This window comes from Emys orbicularis, chromosome 7 (genome assembly GCF_028017835.1).
Source record: "Emys orbicularis isolate rEmyOrb1 chromosome 7, rEmyOrb1.hap1, whole genome shotgun sequence".
Classification (NCBI taxonomy): Eukaryota; Metazoa; Chordata; order Testudines; family Emydidae; genus Emys; species Emys orbicularis.
This window is the reverse complement of record NC_088689.1, coordinates 43,756,942-43,775,310: the sequence shown is the minus strand read 5'-3', so window position 1 is coordinate 43,775,310 and position 18,369 is coordinate 43,756,942. Positions and strand designations below refer to the sequence as shown.

General features: G+C 46.8%; 2 protein-coding genes across 2 annotated transcripts in view; one reads left to right on the top strand and one right to left on the bottom strand.

Annotated features, from left to right (window-relative positions):
• The window catches only part of CDH23 (cadherin related 23), a 547,959-nt gene that overhangs the window by 129,051 nt on the left and 400,539 nt on the right, over positions 1–18,369 (bottom strand). The window lies entirely within an intron of this gene.
• C7H10orf105 (chromosome 7 C10orf105 homolog) lies at positions 12,905–13,324 on the top strand. Its single transcript, XM_065407144.1, has one exon. The coding sequence runs from the start codon at positions 12,905–12,907 to the stop codon at positions 13,322–13,324; it is 420 nt and encodes a 139-aa protein (XP_065263216.1).

The following is an 18,369-nucleotide window of genomic DNA, read 5'->3' as shown; positions in this document are numbered from 1 at the left end:
GTTCTTCTTAACCTCTGAGGACAGGACAAGAAGCAGTGGGCTAAACTGCAGCAAGGGAGGTTTAGGTTGAACATTAGGAAAATCTTCCTAACTGTCAGGGTGGTTAAGCACTGGAATAAATTGCGTAGGGAAGTTGTGGAATCTCCATCATTGGAGATTTTTATGAGCAGGTTAGACAAACACCTGTCAGGGATGATCTAGATAATACTTAGTCCTGCCATGAGTGCAGGAGACTGGACTAGATGACCTCTCGAAGTCCCTTCCAGTCCTATGATATATATAATTAGCCTAAGCTAATTGGGTATCTCAAGGTTCCACATGACTGATGTTCATTAACACATTTGTCAATTATCTGGAAAAGGGGGAAACATCTATAGATAACACAAAATAATTTAGGTTAGCTAAGACTAGCGAAAATGCCAAAGAACTTCAGAGGGACCTAATAAAGCTCGGGGAACTGGCAGCAAGATGACAGATGAAATTTATTCTTGACACATACAAGGAAATGCACACTGGAAGAAATAAGTTGAATTTCTCCAACACATTGTTCTAATGATTTGGGAAAAAGACCTGGGTGTCACTACAGACAGCTCAATGAAAACCTCTGCTTAATGTGCAGCAGCTGCTGTCAAGAAACAGACAGACTGTTAGGTTATACATAAACAATAGGATAGAAGATAACACTGCAAATGTTATAATGATATAATATATGTCTATGGTATGCCATCACCTGGAGTACTGTGTTCAGTTCTGGTCAACCTATCTCTAAAAAGATACAGCAGAAACAGAGCAGGTGCTCAGGTGGGTGACAAAAATGACTATCAACATAGAATGACTTCCAGATGAAGAGAGACTGGGGCTGCTTAGTTTAGACTGGGGATGAATAAGATGGGGAATGATGGAAGTATACAGTAGTGAATGGTATTCAAAAGGGTAAATAGGAGCACTCACCTGAACTTTCCCATAATGCAAAATAAAGGTGACAGTCAATTAACTTAAATGGCAGAAAATTTAAAACTGATAGAAAGAAATATTATTTATGCAATAGAGCCAGCAACCTTTGGACTCAAATCATAGAGCTATCATAAAAGCTTCATGTAGATGATGAGACTATCCACAGTTACATTAGGTAGGATATAGTATATATATTATGCTATATACAGGCAATATAACTCCTTATGGTTTAGGGCAAAAACAAACCCTAGTTGAGGGGATTGTGAAGGAATGTCCTTTCTGGGCAGGTTATTCCATAATTGTCCATTATGGATTTTTTTGCATCGTGCTCTGAAGCATCTGGTTCTGGCCAGTATCAGAGACAAGTTACTGGACTGGATGGATCACGGGAGGATAATTCCTATGTCCTAGATATACAGTGTTGAATGAAATGTTGCCAAACACTTGGGGAGACTTTACATAATGGGTCCACCTGGTGTTTCTATGGAACACTGCAGGGTTTCCCCTCCCCATGAGCACTTTCCAGGAACCCACCCCCAAACATCCTTCTTGCTCCGCCTCTGCCTGACCTTCAGAGCTGCTACAGCAAATCTGCCAACATCAAAGCTATTAGCAGCCTTCAAGCAGGATACTGAGGGGGTGGAGGGCATGAGTGTCTAATGCCTCCTACACCAGATGAATCAAATTTTTTAAATTTCCTTTCAAGGAGAGAAACAAATGCCCCTCTTTCCCCAATATGCAGAAGAAAAACAAGTGTAAATTGTGGCTATTGCTTTGCAAAATAACTGAGGTGAAAAAAAGGCATGAATGCGCAGGAATTTGGGGAATTTCTCAAACATTTTTCCTGGTCTGTTTTGCCATGTAGGTATAAAGGTTTCATTCGGTCAAGGCTGTATCTTTTGGCTGCAAATGTTGCTGAATATTCTGGTTTAACAAAGCAGAAAGAGGATATGCAACAAAAACTCCAAAAATGGCATTACACAAAGGGTTTTATTTTGCCTTGTTGCAAAACAGATGTAAGGCCCAAATGATCAGAAGCGGCCACTGCATTGGGGTGCCGCAATTCATGGGTGTCCAGCTTCAGACGCCTTTGGGCTGGTTTTCAAAGCAGCCCCAATTCTAAATGACATTAATAGGAAGCAAAGGCTCTCAGAACCTCAAAGTCAGGTCCTAGGTGCCATCAATGGGGCACCCAAAAAGTGAAGACAGACCAAGTTAGTGGCCACTTTTGCAAATGTTGACACCACAACCTCAAATCGTCCAGCTTTCCTTCTTGTGTCACACTCAGACCCATGTCTCCTCCTCGGTGCCTGTCCAGTCCATATCCCCCGGACACTCACCTTATAGCACAACTCAAAGCGCTCCCATTCCCTCTCCTCCATGCTGAGAAATACACAATTGTTAGACACTTCTAACTGCAAGCACAAAGCTAGATTTTCTGCTGGCAATGCACTTTGCTGCCTTCTCAGCTATCCTGGCATGGTCCGATTTTCAAAACCAACCTTAGCTTGGTCTGGGCCAATTTTTACTTACCCGTGAGCTCATTTTCTCTGAAAAGGGGACCTATTTCCAAGTTAAAAGTGTGTAAAATATAGCATATTTTGGGGGTGACCTGAAACTATTTTCAAATTAGTGGGGGGAAAGCTCACATTTCAAGCAGCTTTGACTTTCCTGCCAAGCAAACTATTTAACATGCCTGTGCCATCAGGCTTTGAGTCTGTGAGCTCATTTCTGGGACAGGATTGCATTGGCTCTCTGTTACCATGCCTGGATCTGACAAACCAGATAAAAAGAGGGCAGTGTGAATCAGAGATCTATTTCTGCCGGCTGATAATTCCTAAGCATATCCAGAATGTCTAAGTGGTGATATCAGCTTGCCTTCTAAGACACTGGAGGTCCCTTCTCAGAAAAGCTGAACGAAGGAGAGGAGTCAGAAGAGGGCAGTGGTGAGGAAAACCAGAGGAAAGGGAAGAAGATAAAGATTCTTAGCAGAGTTTAATGCAGTTCCTTGGGCCGCCAAGCAGTGGGTGTGTGTAATGAGAAAAAGATTTCAGTTTTACAGTGAAGACAAAAAGGTGGGATTTTCAAAGCCCATAGAAATTAACAGGAATTGGGCATCCAAATCTCCTTGGCCAAGGTGAAAATCACACCCAGAAAGATTTTCTCATCCACCTTCTGCACAGGATGTTTTTTCACAGCTCATCCCAGGTTATTTGATAAAGCCACAAGGGCAGGTATGCCCTGCAGGGAGATGTGCAAAATGGGTCAGCAGGTGAAAAGAGAGAGCTTTGGCTTTAAAGCGATTGGCTTCCATCTGTATTTGTTAAGCTACTTGTTTTCAATAAACTTGTTCGGCTGCACTGCCCAGCTTCTCCCTCTGCTGGAACTTCTGGTGAAGTCGCAATCAGGTGCTTGTGATGCCACTAAGGCTTGGTCTACACTTACCCCCCAATTCGAACTAAGGTACGCAACTTCAGCTACGTGAATAACGTAGCTGAAGTTCGAAGTACCTTAGTTCGAACTTACCTCGGTCCACACGCGGCAGGCAGGCTCCCCCGTCGACGCTGCGGTTCCCCCGTCGACGCCGCGGTACTCCGCTCGTCTAGCTGGAGTACCGCAGTCGACGGCGATCACTTCCTGGTTCGACTTATCGCGTCCAGACAAGACGCGATAAGTCGAACCCAGAACTTCGATTCCCAGCCGCCGAACTAGCGGCTGGGTGTAGACATACCCTAAAATAACTGTGAAGCAACAAATCCAGCATGATGGACTTTAAGCAGAGGAATAAGGAGAATGGAAGGTGGGCGGGGGGAAATATTTGGTTAAACAAAGACAGTCCGATTCAAATATCCTTTTTCATGTTGAGTAGTAATTTACTCCTCAAATAGTCCCATTGATTTCAACAAAAGCTACTTGTGCAGTAAGCTACTCCTCCTGGGGAATGAAGGTGGAACAATCTGGCCCAAATACATTTGATACTTCTCAAAATGTAGGAAAGGCACAAAACCAAAATCCACTTTCCTAATAAGATAGATTTTAAAGTTTTCTACAGTATGAAAATCCTGCTTTAAAGCTGCTAAAGGCAACTTGCCCACAACTATTTGTGACCTTTTCTGCTTGTTTTCCACATTAGAAATTTAGATCTGGTCTTCCCTGTTCTCTCCCGAAAGATTCTGTTGTGGACTGGAGAAGCAGCAGGATTAGGACATCACAAGTAACAACAGACAAAGCTGAGCAGCTGAGAGGGGCAGGGCTATTTAGTTAGACTGCTTAAATGTTAAAACCCATTTAATTCAAAAGGGTGGAAACACTTGGGAGAAAAGCTCTCTTTTGAAAGATACAACGTTCCTTCTTTTGCAGCTAGTCCTGTGGTGAGTGCTCCAGAACAAACTGACAAGACAAGATGAGATACTCCTGGTATTTCTAAAGGAGAAAGCAGGGAAAAGCCACCTTTAAAAAAACTGTCAGGGCTTCCTTGTATATCAAAAAGCAGAAAGAATACACAAAGAATTTCCCTTTTGCAGGTTACCTTTAAAAGAGGGACCAATAGATACAGGACAGAAGAGTGAGGCTAAAAACAGGTAGTAAAAGGAGAGAGAGTGAAGCGGGAGAAAGAAAAAGCAAAGAAAGATTAGGGAATTATTTTGAGGAAAGGAAAATAGAAGAATGAAAAGAGTGGAAGAGTAAGTGTGTTTGAGAGAGAAGAAGAGAGTGCAAAGGAAAGAGGCCTGCTTCCATTCCTCCCCCTCCCCCAGCTGCTGATCCCAAATCGGCTCCCAGAGCAACCTAAAGGCTGGCATTCAGTGAATAGCATCTAGCCAGCAGACTGTACCATTCAAACTTTCTGCAGGGGAAGGTGAGAGCTGCTCAAAGAATTACAATTTAATCCAATATCCCTTCCCTAAAGGGACTACATCCAAACCTCAAAAAAAAAATTTTTTTTAAAAAAAAATACACAATCCTAAAGAACGACCAAACGAGTTTGTTGATTCTAAAGTGCAGGAGCTCTGTAGGTTTGGCTGGTTCATTTAAGTTGTTTTGGCTTTGTCTGTTTCTGCTATTCCCATCCTAGCTGCCACCTCTCCCCCCATCCTACCTTAACCCCCCTCTTCCCCTCCCCCAAGAAGTAAGGGACTGGAAGACAACAGAGAGCTATGGAAGGGCGCACAGCAAGAGGGAAAAGACAGGAGAAGGAGACACCCCTGTTCAGCTTGAGTATTAGTCAGAGAGGTACAAAGCCAGGGGACCGGCTGCAGCCTCATGGGATTGTCCTGAAAGGATAACAGCAGCTGTAGAAGCACATAAGGGGGGAAATGATCAATCAATGATCTGCGCCAACTCTGAAGAGCTATCCTGCAGCCTGTGTTATGCAGCATTTCTTGACAGCTTCTAAGGGAAAGGTCAGTGCTCTCAGGTCCTTCTAATCTGGACAGCCTATCCCCTCTTCCCATGTTTCAAGTTTGATTTCACAAAGATCTGGAGAAAAGCAAAAGGCTTTAAAGCAGCCAGGGCATGAGGGTGTCAGATGGTCTGGGATGCTGCTAAAATAAGGTGGTCAGTGTCAAACCTGATCATTCATGATCATTGTCTCTGTCTGTTTGCTGGGGTATCCCAACAATGGAGGAGGGAAACAGCTCTGTGAATGTATCACTTACTGATCTGCAGGTAGGGTTTTAATACTGAGTTTTCTGAAACTTTGTGCTTGTTAGTACAAAACTGAGCCACTGAATTTTACATCCTTCTCCAGACAGGTGAAAGGCTTTTGGGGGGAAGGGGCAGGTTTTTTTGCATATTAAGCAGAGCCGGGAACACTTTCCTAGCGTTCACCAATTTCAAGATACAATGAGAAGGGAAGAGGAAAGCCTCTTTTCATCAGCGCTGTGTCACAAGTGCACAAGCCACTGAAAACGACTTTCTCCTAGCAAAAGATCAGAAAAGGTGATGAGAACTTGTGAAAACGACTGCAAAAATGCACAAACCCACCCCAGACCTGCTATTTGGTGAGATCGAGGAGAGGAACTTTTTGTTCCATTTCTTATTATGTTCCAAAACTATGACTTTTTCACTTTTGTTGCGAACATTTTACAAAATGAAACCCTTCACAACCTTCATCTGTGTCAGTGGTTCTCAAACTATTGTACTGGTAACCCCTTTCACATAGCAAGCCTCTGAGTGCAACCCCCCTTATAAATTAAAAACACTTGTTTATATATTTAACACCATTATAAATGCCGGAGGCAAAGCGGGGTTTGGGGTGGAGGCTGACAGCTCACGACCCCCCCATGTAATAACCTCGCGACCCCCTGAGGGGTCCCAACCTCCAGTTTGAGAACCCCTGATCTATGTGCTACAAAGATGTGATCTGAGTCTGAATCATGGGTCTATGCCAGTCACTTCATACTATATTTAATCAGATAGGGGCAATGTTTTGCATGGTTACTGGCAGATTGATTTTTCTTCAACAGGCCTTTTATTAACACTGCTGGATTTCACTAGCTAATTGTGCCTGCCGTGGGAGCAATCACAGAATGGTAACTTTGGTATGCAGGCAGGGCTGGGGGGAAAAGAAGTGGCTAGTATGTTTAAAAATACTGCTGGGCAAATGCTTGGTTAACATATTTACAGAATAACGTATCCTATTAATTTCATGAGATTTAAAAAATAAATACATTAAATTCTAAATTATTTGCCACCTCTAGTTGCGTATGTGGCGAAACTGAATTCCACTTTCAATTCAAATAGATACATGCCAATTTTATATATATCAGGCACAATTTGCTCAGCAGTAGTACAAAACTAATTTCAAATTGCTAGCTGCAGCGCTGGCCTGAATCTGTCTGTTACCCAGAACAGCCATTTCCCCTGCACTGAACAGTGAACTGATGAAGGCCTTTGACTTTGTGTGGTAGCAAAGTGTCCCGCTTAGTATGTGGTATATGGGGGAGGTTCCCCTTTCTGCTCTGAAAGCCATTAACATGGGAAGTCCTTCACTCTAGTGGGTACCACACAGCAGTTCCCAGCACTAGCTTGGTTTGGGGTCCAGGCTCTGGCAACACCATCTCAGAGAGAGAGAGAGAGAGAGAGAAGGGCATGCAACTGGGGAAGGGATGAGAGAGTTGTCAGGTACAAGCAATTAGGGGTGGAAAGGCTGAGATATGGAGAGGACCTGCAGAAAGAGAGCAGGAATGTTTCTTCTCAGACCTGTGAGTCTGTTTTAGTTTACCTGTGGATTAGGATGAGCATTCAGCAGGCTTTGGCGGGAGAAGGGAAATCAATACACTGTCTCAGGAAAATAACAGTGGACATTAAATTGGGAGTGGACATTAAAGTGGAGGAAAATAGACATAATGGCAATACAGACTGTGCACAAAGTTGTCTGATTTATCAGAGAGATTCCACTCTTCAGTTCAGAGCTCAGAGGCCAAATGGACTCAATTACAGCAGTGTAAATTTGAAGTAGCTCCATTCATGTCAGGGGAGTTGCAAGGACACTGGTTGTAACCAAGAGCAGAATATGGCCTACAGCTGCTAGCACAAGTGACTTATGTTTGCAAATCCCTTAGTGTATTCTCAGCCTGAGGTACTGGATATTGGCTGTGCAGCGCTCTATACTGTCAAGCGCAAGAATTCAAAGCTCTTGAGACAGGTCTCCACAAATGAAATTGGCTTAAAATTTAACACATTTTGGTTTCTTTTTCTTTGCTTTCTGGTTTTTGAACCTCTGTGCTGTAATGGGTTCATGTTTTCAAGCTTGGCTCTGCAACCGTGAAGGCTAGGAATTTTCTTTGTCTTTCTTCCTTTCTTCTTTTTTTTTTGTGTGTGGAAAGCTGAGATTCTCATGTAATGACTTGAATCCAGGGACTGGGTCCTTAAGAAAAAATACCAAATATTGTAAGATTTGCAACAGAATCACAACAGCTGGCAAGAATAATCTCTGGTAGTGTTCATGTGAGCCAGAACCCTGTGAATCATGCTGAGAATACCTCAACTGACTCAGTCAGTGAAAGAAGGAAAATGACTCAAAACCTCCCTCACTCCCCTGGATGGCTGGGAATGGAATTGCCACTGAGGCCATGTGAAAGGAGTGCATTGGGTCACTACACTGACAATAATCCTGGTAGTATCCCTCGGGGGCCCTCAGCCACTTCTCCAATGGAGTTGTGGTAGCACTGCAGTGATGCCAGGGTGAGGGGTGTGAAGTCTGGAAAGTTTGCATTTTTTTTTTAACATGAAAAATCTTTCCACTGAAGGTAGGCAGCTGGAAACCTTCAGAAGCACATCTGAACTTTGTGAAAATGACTACTGACCCTTCACTTTGCCACATGCTAAAGGAAATAATCTGATCTTGTGTAGATAATTCGGTTCATGTGGTTTTCTTGGAGCTCTCCAGGTGAAGTTTGAGCTGCTTTGGCTGCAGCAGGGCAGCTTTGGAAACTACAGGGAATGTGGTGGCTTTTCCCTACATGTATTGAGGGAAGTTTCTCCATCTGAAAGAATTGTGAATAAACCTCTTTCATGAGAACCACCACCAGAAGGAGCGGGAAGGGCAGAGGCTGAAACAAAAGCAAACACATATCTTACCAACCTGAAAAAAGGCTTCTACTGATGGGAGAAGGGACCTCCTCAGATCTGACATGACATTTAGTAAGATAAATGGGCCTAAGAAGCGATCCAGGCGAATGAGATTCTGATACAGTGTCACAGGGGGACTGAATTATAGCTGTGTACATTGAATCTTAAGTCTAGTCACTCACCATATGTTCTTCATCATACTAAATAGACACCGTCAGCCACAAGTATTTTTAGGGACTGGTTGGTTAAGTCACTATTAATGCTGGAATATAATGTGATTGCTGAATGATTGAGAGAGAGAGAGTGCATGTATGTAAAATGCTGTTGTCTTTTTTATTATAATTAATAGATATGCCTTAAAGCTTTATAGACAATTTAAAAAATTGTGGGTTTTTATATTTTCATGTATTTAAAAATGTTATGATTGCATATTGTGCCATTCTAGTACCTAGAGTATTTGCATAGCAAACATTTTGCAATAGTGATTTAATCTCTGTAGAAATATGCAGCAGAATATTTTTCCAACTCTCAGTGTCACTGGTGTCAGGATATAGTGTAGTTCACCTGCAGAATGGATTTTCTATATTGGATGTAGGGATTAAACTAAAAGCTGCAAGTAAGCATGACTTAGCACACTCACTTTTTCCTGCTTCTCTCACAGAAATCGGGAGTTAGACTGTGAGTTGGATAGCTCCTCTACAGCCATCTTGATAACTGTCCACCATGACTGTTGCAACAGCATAAGCCTCAAGCTTCTATAGAAACAGCCATTTAAATGTTAGCTTCGTATATAAATCATCAAGGATATACGTGGGAAATATCCTAGATCGTTCTGTGCATGTTGCTTGATTCAACTTTCGTTTGGATAAATTCATTATATAGTTAAGTCCCTCCACTGACTTTTACACCTGGGAGTTGCCTCTTTAACAATGGCTACCAGCAATTCCACTGAAAACCACCAACTGCAGGCTAACTCTTATCTGTGGGCTAGATGTTGGCCTAGCTATGGCTGCTTTGCACTGCTCTGGCAATGCAAAGCAACAATAATGCTGGCTTAGATGGCTTGTGAAGGATTCCACTAGCATGGGGGATTCCTGAGTGATACCGAGCTGCTGTAGCTGCTCCTAAGCTAACTCCTTTACTGGTCCTCGGTGTAGGGGGCATGGCTGGGGAAATTTTTTTATAAGCTGGCTAAGGTGTAAAAATTTTGAAGGAAACTAACTCATTAGCATGATATGAAAAACAGGGTTATAAAGACAAAGAGAGAGAAAAAGATAGTCTTGTGGCTAAGGCATTGAACGGGATCAGGAGATCTAGGTACAATTCCTTGCTCTGCCACAGATTTCCTGTGTGACCTTGGACAAGCCACAGAATCTCTCTGTCCCTCAGTTCCCCATCTGTAAAATGGGGATAACAATACTTCCTTTGTCTGTCTTGCTTATTATAGGCAGGGGGCAGCCTTGCCTATTATTAAGTGTACCAGGCATTTTGCATTATAAGTCCCTGTTTTCACTTACTTATAACTTTGTCAAACTTCAACCATCTGGGCTGACATTTTCCCTACTGGATGTCTGCCTCAGACTGAATTTGTTTGGAAAATTTCAGCCAAAATGGGTCACCCATTTCTGGGAACGAGGCTATGGAAAAATACTTTGTTTTGCTCATGTTAAATTCTTGAGACCTTTTCTCTGAAAAGCTCTAACTCCCCTTTGGAGCAAAGACTTGAAATTTGGCAGGAGATGGCCTTTCTGTCAGGGATTGTGCCTTTGCCATCCCCATGAAAATCTGCCTCAATTTGGCCATGTTATAAGCCTTTCAAAAAAAATCACAGTAATATCTATGAAACCCACTGGCAAAGAGTCCCATCTCCCTCTTCTGCTCATCCACATATAGGATGACAACCTACTATTGCTATCAATTACTTCAGGTCCATGCGGTTGAGTCCATCCCCGCTGACAATGCATGTGGGTGTCATTTTGATGCCACATGATGGAATTTCTGTTTTTTCAGTTCGCGTTTTTTTTTAAAAAAAAACAAGGACATTATCCATAAAAACTACATAAAAATAACATTACTAAGTTTGCAAAGTCTAGCACTCAAAACCAAGAAAATGCCAGAATTAAGGTTTCCTGTGCATATGCATTATGTGAGAGTCTTAAATGACATGATTACAAACTATTTTTTCCACAGCAACCCTGCCCCATTCAGTGCACAGGATAGACAGTCCTCACTTGATGAACTGCTTATTTAAGATTTTGTTTTCTCCTTCTTGTTCACTATGTGGCCCCATGTATTATTTACTGTGTTGGGGCTTCTCAGGGCTACTGTAATATAATTATAATAAACCAATTAATAATAATTTTAAAAATATTTACCCAGCCCTTATATTTCTTGAAAATCCAAGCAGCTCAGTGATGAAAAGAAATACATCCGAATGTTAAAATGAGTGTTTGAGACTGAGTTCACATAGCTGCATGGTTGTACTAAATGCCTTTAGAATGGCCTTGGTAGCAACATTTTCTGGAGTTTCATTGAAAAAATCCAAAATTTTCCCCCAACCCCCAATTATATTTGATGAAAAATTCTGATGAATTGAAAAGACATTTTCTGTTTAAAAATGTTTTCATGGAAATGTTTCGACCAGCTCTAGTATTCCCTTCCTTCAGCGCCGGTGCTACCATTTAGGCAAACTAGGCAGTTGCCTAGGGCGCCAAGATTTGGGGGCGCCAAAAAGCGGTGCCCCTAATTTTTTTTTTACAGCATTCCTACGCCCCCTCCCCAAGCACGCCGTTGCTGCTCCACTTCTCCCGCCTCCCAGGCTTGTGGCGCCAATCAGTTGTTTGGCGCCGCAAGCCTGGGAGGGGAGGAGAATTAGAGCGGGGGCGGCGTGCTCGGGGAGGAGGCGGAGCAGAGGTGAGCTTGGGTGGGGAGTGCCGCACAGCTCACCGGGGGGGGGGGGCGCCTCAGGGCTGGGGGGGGAGCTGCCGCGGGGGGAGGTGCCTCAGGGCGGGGGGGGGGGGGAGCTGCTGCAGGGCTGGGGGGGGGCGCAAGGTGGAAGTTTTGCCTAGGGCGGGAAACTTCCTTGCACTGGCCCTGCCTTCCTTACTCTTCGCTGCTGAGCTTTACATAATGGAGCTCTATTGGAATAGTAGCACTAGAGATGTGACATGCTAATTACCCGGGGCAATGGGGGAGGGGTGCATTTTGCTCCACATACCAGTATGTGGCTATATATTCCCTTTAACAGATATTCCTGTCAGGGGGCTCTGTTGTTTTATATCTTGTATTTTAGTTCAGGGCACAGAAACTGTATTTAATAGATCTAAATCCCACAATAGGGTACCTTTTGTTGCATTGTCCCTGCTGGTGTATTGGAACAAACAGTTCCATAACCTCATTCTCACAGGCTTCCAGCCCCGTACTTCATTTCTAGAGAGTCCAAACTCTGGACTATCAGCCAGGGTAATTCAATTTCTTAAAAATAAAAAGCCAGCTGCTTGTTAGAAGGTGTCAGAGTTACGAGTGGAATGCAAAGAGGTGCACTTTGCCCATGTGATGATGGGCCTCATGGAAACTTCCCCTACCCTCACTTTTACTGGGGCCAGTGGAAGCTTCCTGCATCATGTTTTTAGGTGCATTTTAGTACCGGTGAAAGGTGCTGGGTTGGCAGCCTAGCAAACTGAAGTCTTCTCCTTAACCAAGGAACACGTATAAGACATGACTCTCACACACTGGCCCACTGATGTGCCTCAGCCCAGTTCTGGAGGAACCATCCTCTAAGGATAAGAAGGTCATTCCATCTCTAATCCCAAGTAGTCGTTGTCCTCCTTGCTGATGTTACCCACATGAGTGCTAACTGGCACCAGTCATGAGCAGGGCCGGCACTGGCTTTTTTGCCACCCCAGGCAAAAAAGCCTCCGGCCGCCCCCCCCGGGGGGCGGGCGCCGGGGGGAGGGCGCCGGGGGGAGGGCGGCCGGAGCCCTGGGAGGAGGGCGGCCAGCCCCGGCGGGGGCTCCGCTCTCCCCCCGGCGGCCAGAGCGCCGGGGGCAGGGCGGCGAGCCCCGGCCGGGGCTCCGCTCTCCCCCCGGCGGCCAGAGCGCAGGGGGCAGGGCGGCGAGAGGGCGGGGGGAGGGCGGCGAGCCCGGCCGTGGCCCCGCTCTCCCCGGCGGCCGCACCGCCCCCCTCCAGGTGCCGCCCCAAGCACAAGCTTGGTGGGCTGGTGCCTGGAGCCGGCCCTGGTCATGAGGGTGGTTTTGGTGATGTGTGCACCTCTATGGACTGAGGCCATCAGTCAATTTTACCTCAGCTATGGAACAGCTTCTAGATGGTAATAGTTTAAATCATCTTATTTCTGATAATCTTCTGCATTGCAGGAAAGATGAACACAGAGGATGTTGGGAATGAGACCTCTCCAACACCTAGTATCCTTGGATTCCTTGTAACCACCACCAAGTTGGTCCCACTAAGTCCCATGCCCCCAGGGGAGAAGCCAGACCCTTTGCCTATTATCATCGCACTCATCTGCATCTTTCTCCTCCTGGCTACCTGTCTCATCTTCATCACTCTCTGCAAACCAACAGCACTCGACCAGGCCCGCTATGGGCCACACGAGTGCATGCCCTACCACCCAGAGGATGCCAGTGAACCACAGCTAAGGTTCTGGAAGCGACTGGGCTCCCTAAGGCGTTCCATAAACAGCTTCAGGCGGACCCAGCCTGTCTCCCAGTGCCATCGGACCTGCTCAAGGATGCCACCAGCCACCCAGGACTGGGACTTCATGGAGTCCACTAAAATGTGACAGCTGTTTCTCCACCATTCTGCTGCAAAAACCAACTCACCTCATTGCACAAACACCCCATTCACTGCTGTCAATGAGATCTCAAATCATCCAATACCACTTTGCTGAGCACAGTGTCAGGACAGAGACCTTGGGAGAGCAGAGTGGCAGCGATTCCCGTACCTACGGAAATCTCTAAAGGAGTTCCACAGCCCACAATGTGGGAGCATGACGTTTGTAAAGACTGGCTGAGGGAACCAGATTACACCAATGTGGCACTATTTCTTGGGGCCCTACAATCTGGAACTAACCAGCAGTGAGTGCCATAAGACCAGCAACATCTGCTAGGGAAAGCATTTGACAGAAGGCATAACTAATTCTAAAGCTCCGTCTCCTTGGGGCTAAGGTGTCTATTTCTCCAAGTTTTGGTAGTTTGAAGTTTTTCCTCCATCTCTTTTACTATAAAGACCAAGGGGTGCCCACGCTGATATTAAAATATTTGCCTTCTCTTCACAAACAGAAGCATTAGGGTATGTCTACACATAAACCACAACAGTGGCACAGCTGCACCTCTGCAGTTGCATTCCTATAGGGATTCAGTGAAGACACTACCTACAACAACGGGAGGGGCTCTCCCATTAGCGTAGGTCAGGCCTGCACAACTCGTAAAGCGGTGAGGGCCATATTACTCCAAAGAAAACAGCTGAGGGCCGAAACCCCCCGAGCGCCGCCAACCTCCCCCACCCCAGCGCCATCCAGCCCCCCCCCGAAACACAACACCCCCCACCCCACAGAAACAACCCCCCCAGTGCCGCCGAAACACCCCCCCCCCCCCACGCCACCTGCCCCGCGGAAACAAACCCTCCTTCCCCAGTGCCGCCCCACCGAAACAGCAGTATTGAACCTCGGTAATATGTTATAGCGGGTCCCTAAGGTAGTATAATTAAGGTAAAAGAAAAATGTCTTTTTGCTAGAAGTAGAATAAGATCTTCCCCCCACTTTGTAATCAATTGCCCTGTTGAATGAATGAGGTGTGAATGAGGAAGGCATGGAAGGCAGGCACCTCCAGACAGCTGCAACCCTTGGAGAGGGCAGGGCTGGCTCTAGGATTTTTGCCGCCCCAAGCAAAAAATGTTTTGGCCGCCTCCCCTTTCTTTTTCATGCCCCTCTGCCCCCGGCCCCACCCCAACTCCACCCCTTCCGAACTCCTTCCCCAAATCCCCAGCACCGCTTCCTCCCCCGGCGTGCCGCATTTCTCCCCCGCCATTGCTTCCTGCGGCCCCCCCGTGACCTCCCGCCTTAGCCAGGGCCGGCTCCAGGCACCGGGCGAGCAAGCTGGTGCTTGGGGCAGCAGCTTGTAGGAGGCGGCATTCCGCCCAATCCTAAGGAGGCACGGCCGCTTTTTTGTTGTTGTTCCGCTCCGGCCGCCCTGTAGGGGGGAGCGGCGGCGCGGAGGACGGGAGCGCCCTGCAGCAAGCCCGGCAGGGCAGCCCGCGTCCTTCCCTCCCAGCAGACCTCCCTGACCAGACCAGAGCCCTCCCGGCAGGGGGCACGGCCGGAGGGGCCGCGGGGCAGCGCCCCGCTGAAGCCCTGGCCGCCCCCCTTCTCTCTCTCCCCCCGCTTCCTCCTCCTCCTCCCCCGGCTAGCCGGGGCACATCTGCAGGGCAGGGAGTCCCCCTGGCTCCGGCCGCACCACAGGTTTTTTTTTTTTTTTTTTTGCTTGAGGCGGCCAGAAAGCCAGAGCCGGCCCTGGCCCTAGCTCACCTCCGCTCTGCCTGCTCCCCTGGGTATGCCGCCGCTCCGCTTCTCCCCCCTCCCTCTCAGGCGAGGGAGGGCGGAGCAGCGGCGCGTTCAGGGGAGCAGGCAGAGCAGAGGTGAGCTAGGGTGGGGGGGGCACAGGAAGTAATGGGGGGGTAGAGGAACCGCTCCAGCTCACCTCCGCTCCACCTCCCTGCCTCCCCCGAGCGCCCACCGCTCGGCTTCTCCTCCCTCCCAGCCTTGCTGCGCTAAACAGCTGTTTCGCGTGCGGCAAGCCTGGGAGGGAGGGGGGAGAAGCAGAGCGGCGGCGGCGCACTCAGGGAAGCAGGCGGAGGCGAGCTGGGGCAGCGAGGGCACTTTTTCCCCATGCCCCAGAGTCGGCATCTATGATGGCCAGTGCCAGAATGCCGCCCCTAGAAATGTGCCGCCCCAAGCACCTGCTTGTTTTGCTGGTGCCTGGAGACGGCCCTGGGAGAGGGGATGGGAGCCAGACCAGATCAGTAGAACAGGTCAGCCACCGACTCACCACTCGCCTCCTCAGCCCCCCTCCCCCGGCTCGCCTACTCACCCCCCGCCACTGCCTGCTTGCTCGCCTCCTCAGCCCCCCACCCCTCTGGCTCGCCGGCTCACCTGTCCCCCCGCCACTGCCCGCCCACTCGCCTCCTCAGCCCTCCACCCGCCCGGCTCGCCTACTCATTCCCCGCCACTGCCCGCCCACTCGCCTACTCAGCCCCCCTCCCTCACCCGCCGCTTGCCTACTCACCCCCCTGCGGGCCGCACAGTGAGCCCATCTACGCAACCCCCGCGGGCCGCACAGTGAGCCCACATGGGCTGCATGTTGTGCAGGCCTGGCGTAGGTACTATGCCTCCCAGAGTGGCAGTAGGTAGGTCGACTGGAGAATTCTCCCATTGACCCAGTGCTGTCTAGGGTCAGGGGGTACATCGGTTTAACTGTGTCACTCAGGGGTATGGATTGTTTACACCCCTGAGCAACATAGTTATACCGACCTAATTTCCTAGTGTAGACCAGGCCTTAGCCATTACAGCTCTTAATTCATGGAGAATAGAAGCTCTCATAGGTTTTGCCAAAGTCAGATAAAGACCCCAAACGCAGCTGTTTTACGTATGAAGAAGCACATGGTTCCTGTAGGTGTGGGGCCGTGGCTAAGTGGCCGTGTTCAGTTCACTGTATATACCCTGAGCCAGTATAGGTGGAAGGAAGCAGCCCCAGTGCAAGGCACTGTATTGAATTTGCAAGGAGGTGATGGGAGGAAGTGTCTTGCAGGTGTTGCGTTCAGACCAGATCTCCCTTCAAACATTCATCAATGGCTGATTCAGGAGTGGCACTTGGGCTGCCACCATTTTAAAGTTTGTTCTCTGGGACAAACAGGTCATGGCCTGATGCTGAGCCATAGTGTCACATTCCCTCACCTCCACCAACGCCACCCCGCAATGCTGTGATACATCACTGCCACCTTGGGTAACAACATAACATGCTGATGTTATGTCAGTCTGGATGTTTTCTAGGAAACAATAATGTCCTTCAATCTTCACTTGCAACACGTGTGCCATTTTAAAACAAGGACATACAAGCTGGGCTCCAAAGGGTGCTGTTTGATCTCCTTTTGCGGTGGAGGACGCCTGGGCTTTGTCAGGGAGAAGACAAAGAAGGGAAAAAACTAGTGGGGACACTGGATCCCTCTCTAGGTCACAGAGAATAGGGAGCTCATCCCCCCCCCCCCAATACACCAAATTAAAACATTTTCTTGAGGGCTCACTTATTTGCACCATCTGCTTTAAGCACTAGCCTTTAATACTAGTAAGGAAAGTGAAATAAATGCTATTCTAAGCATTCCTGCTGGAGGCCTTGAGAATTTCTAACACTGGGGTCCGTGGGATCTTTGTCTTTTAACCACTAACAATGCCCCTTTCTGGGACGCAGTGAGAAATGGAACTTGAGGATGTGAAATTGTGTTACTTCAGTTTTAATATGTGTCTTGAATATTGCAACTAAAATATTCAGGGTTCCTGTTTCCTGGCCTGAAAGGGGTAGGTCCAAATGACACCCACGGGAAGATTTTACAGATAGCTCAGAAGGTGCTGCTTGGTTTCTTTTGAAGAACGTTGGGTAAGTCATGTAACATCTGTAACAAATGACTTGGGCAAGAGAGCAACAATCTCACTGGCTAACAAACACCACGTCTAAGATGAGTGACCCAGAGTAAAGCTATTACAGAAGTGTATTCCTTTTAAGCAGATGTATTCCTTTACATTTTTTATTTTACTTTACATTTTCGTGCCCTTGTAAACTTATTCTTTTAGCTGGTTTATTCTGGAACTGGGGCCTCATTATAATTCTGTAATGATTTGGAGTTTGTGCATGGAAAATGTCTTCTCTCAGCTGGCCTATTCCTAAGCAGGTGTGTGCTAAATAAGCTTGACTGCACTCACTCTCTGTTCACCATGTAATGTCTATGTACTCATCCCAATGATATAATCCGTAGGTTGTTATACGTTTCTATGTAATCATGGACTCCACAAATCTCTACTGAAAAACCACTTCAATAAATAAGCAGCAGGATCAGGTAAACATGCTTGTGAATGCATTAAAAGGGTCTTTGGAGGGTTTCAACTGGCAAGTTGACTGTGCAAGGATGAGCCCCTCATTTCTGCTGTGAAGGACATATGACTGGCACGGTAATCTGCCTTCCCTTTTACAAAGGGGTTCTCTTAAAAAAGCAGTATAAAAATAGCATGTTAGTATCTTAGGGCCAGGTTTTCCAAAAAGCTCCACACCCGACCGCTCCCATTTAGCTACTTAAATAAAGTAGCCATTTTTTCAAAAGTGCCCAGTGCCTAGCAATGGAGCAGCACTCTTTCCAGCTAGCATCTTGAGAACAATGAGAACTGTTAGGTTCCCATTTAGCCCTAAGGGTTCATGACACACAATTTAAAACACAGGGAAACATTAAGGGAAAGGAGAATGCATCTTCTTTAACTTACTCAGCTATAAACATTTATTTTAAACAAAACCCACAAAATTATCTGTTTCCTGGATTTGTTTATATCATCACTCTGACATCATTTAAATCCAGTTTAATGTATTTCATTTCCCTTTGGTTTTGTTTCAGGGAAAACAAGCTTTCCTGGAAGGTCATTAAAGCCTGTTTTACAGGCAAATTCTCTGGGGTTACCACCTTCTTTTCTTTCCAGACTTTCATGTGCATTTCATTTCAGGGAGTATTCTAGAAAACATTGTATTGTCTTCTGTAGGAAAGCCATGACTACCAGGTTCAGTTTTGTTTCCT

Bases quoted from the DNA above. Each gene is read 5' to 3' on its own strand.
- C7H10orf105 (XM_065407144.1), top strand. From the start codon at position 12,905: ATGAACACAGAGGATGTTGGGAATGAGACCTCTCCAACACCTAGTATC.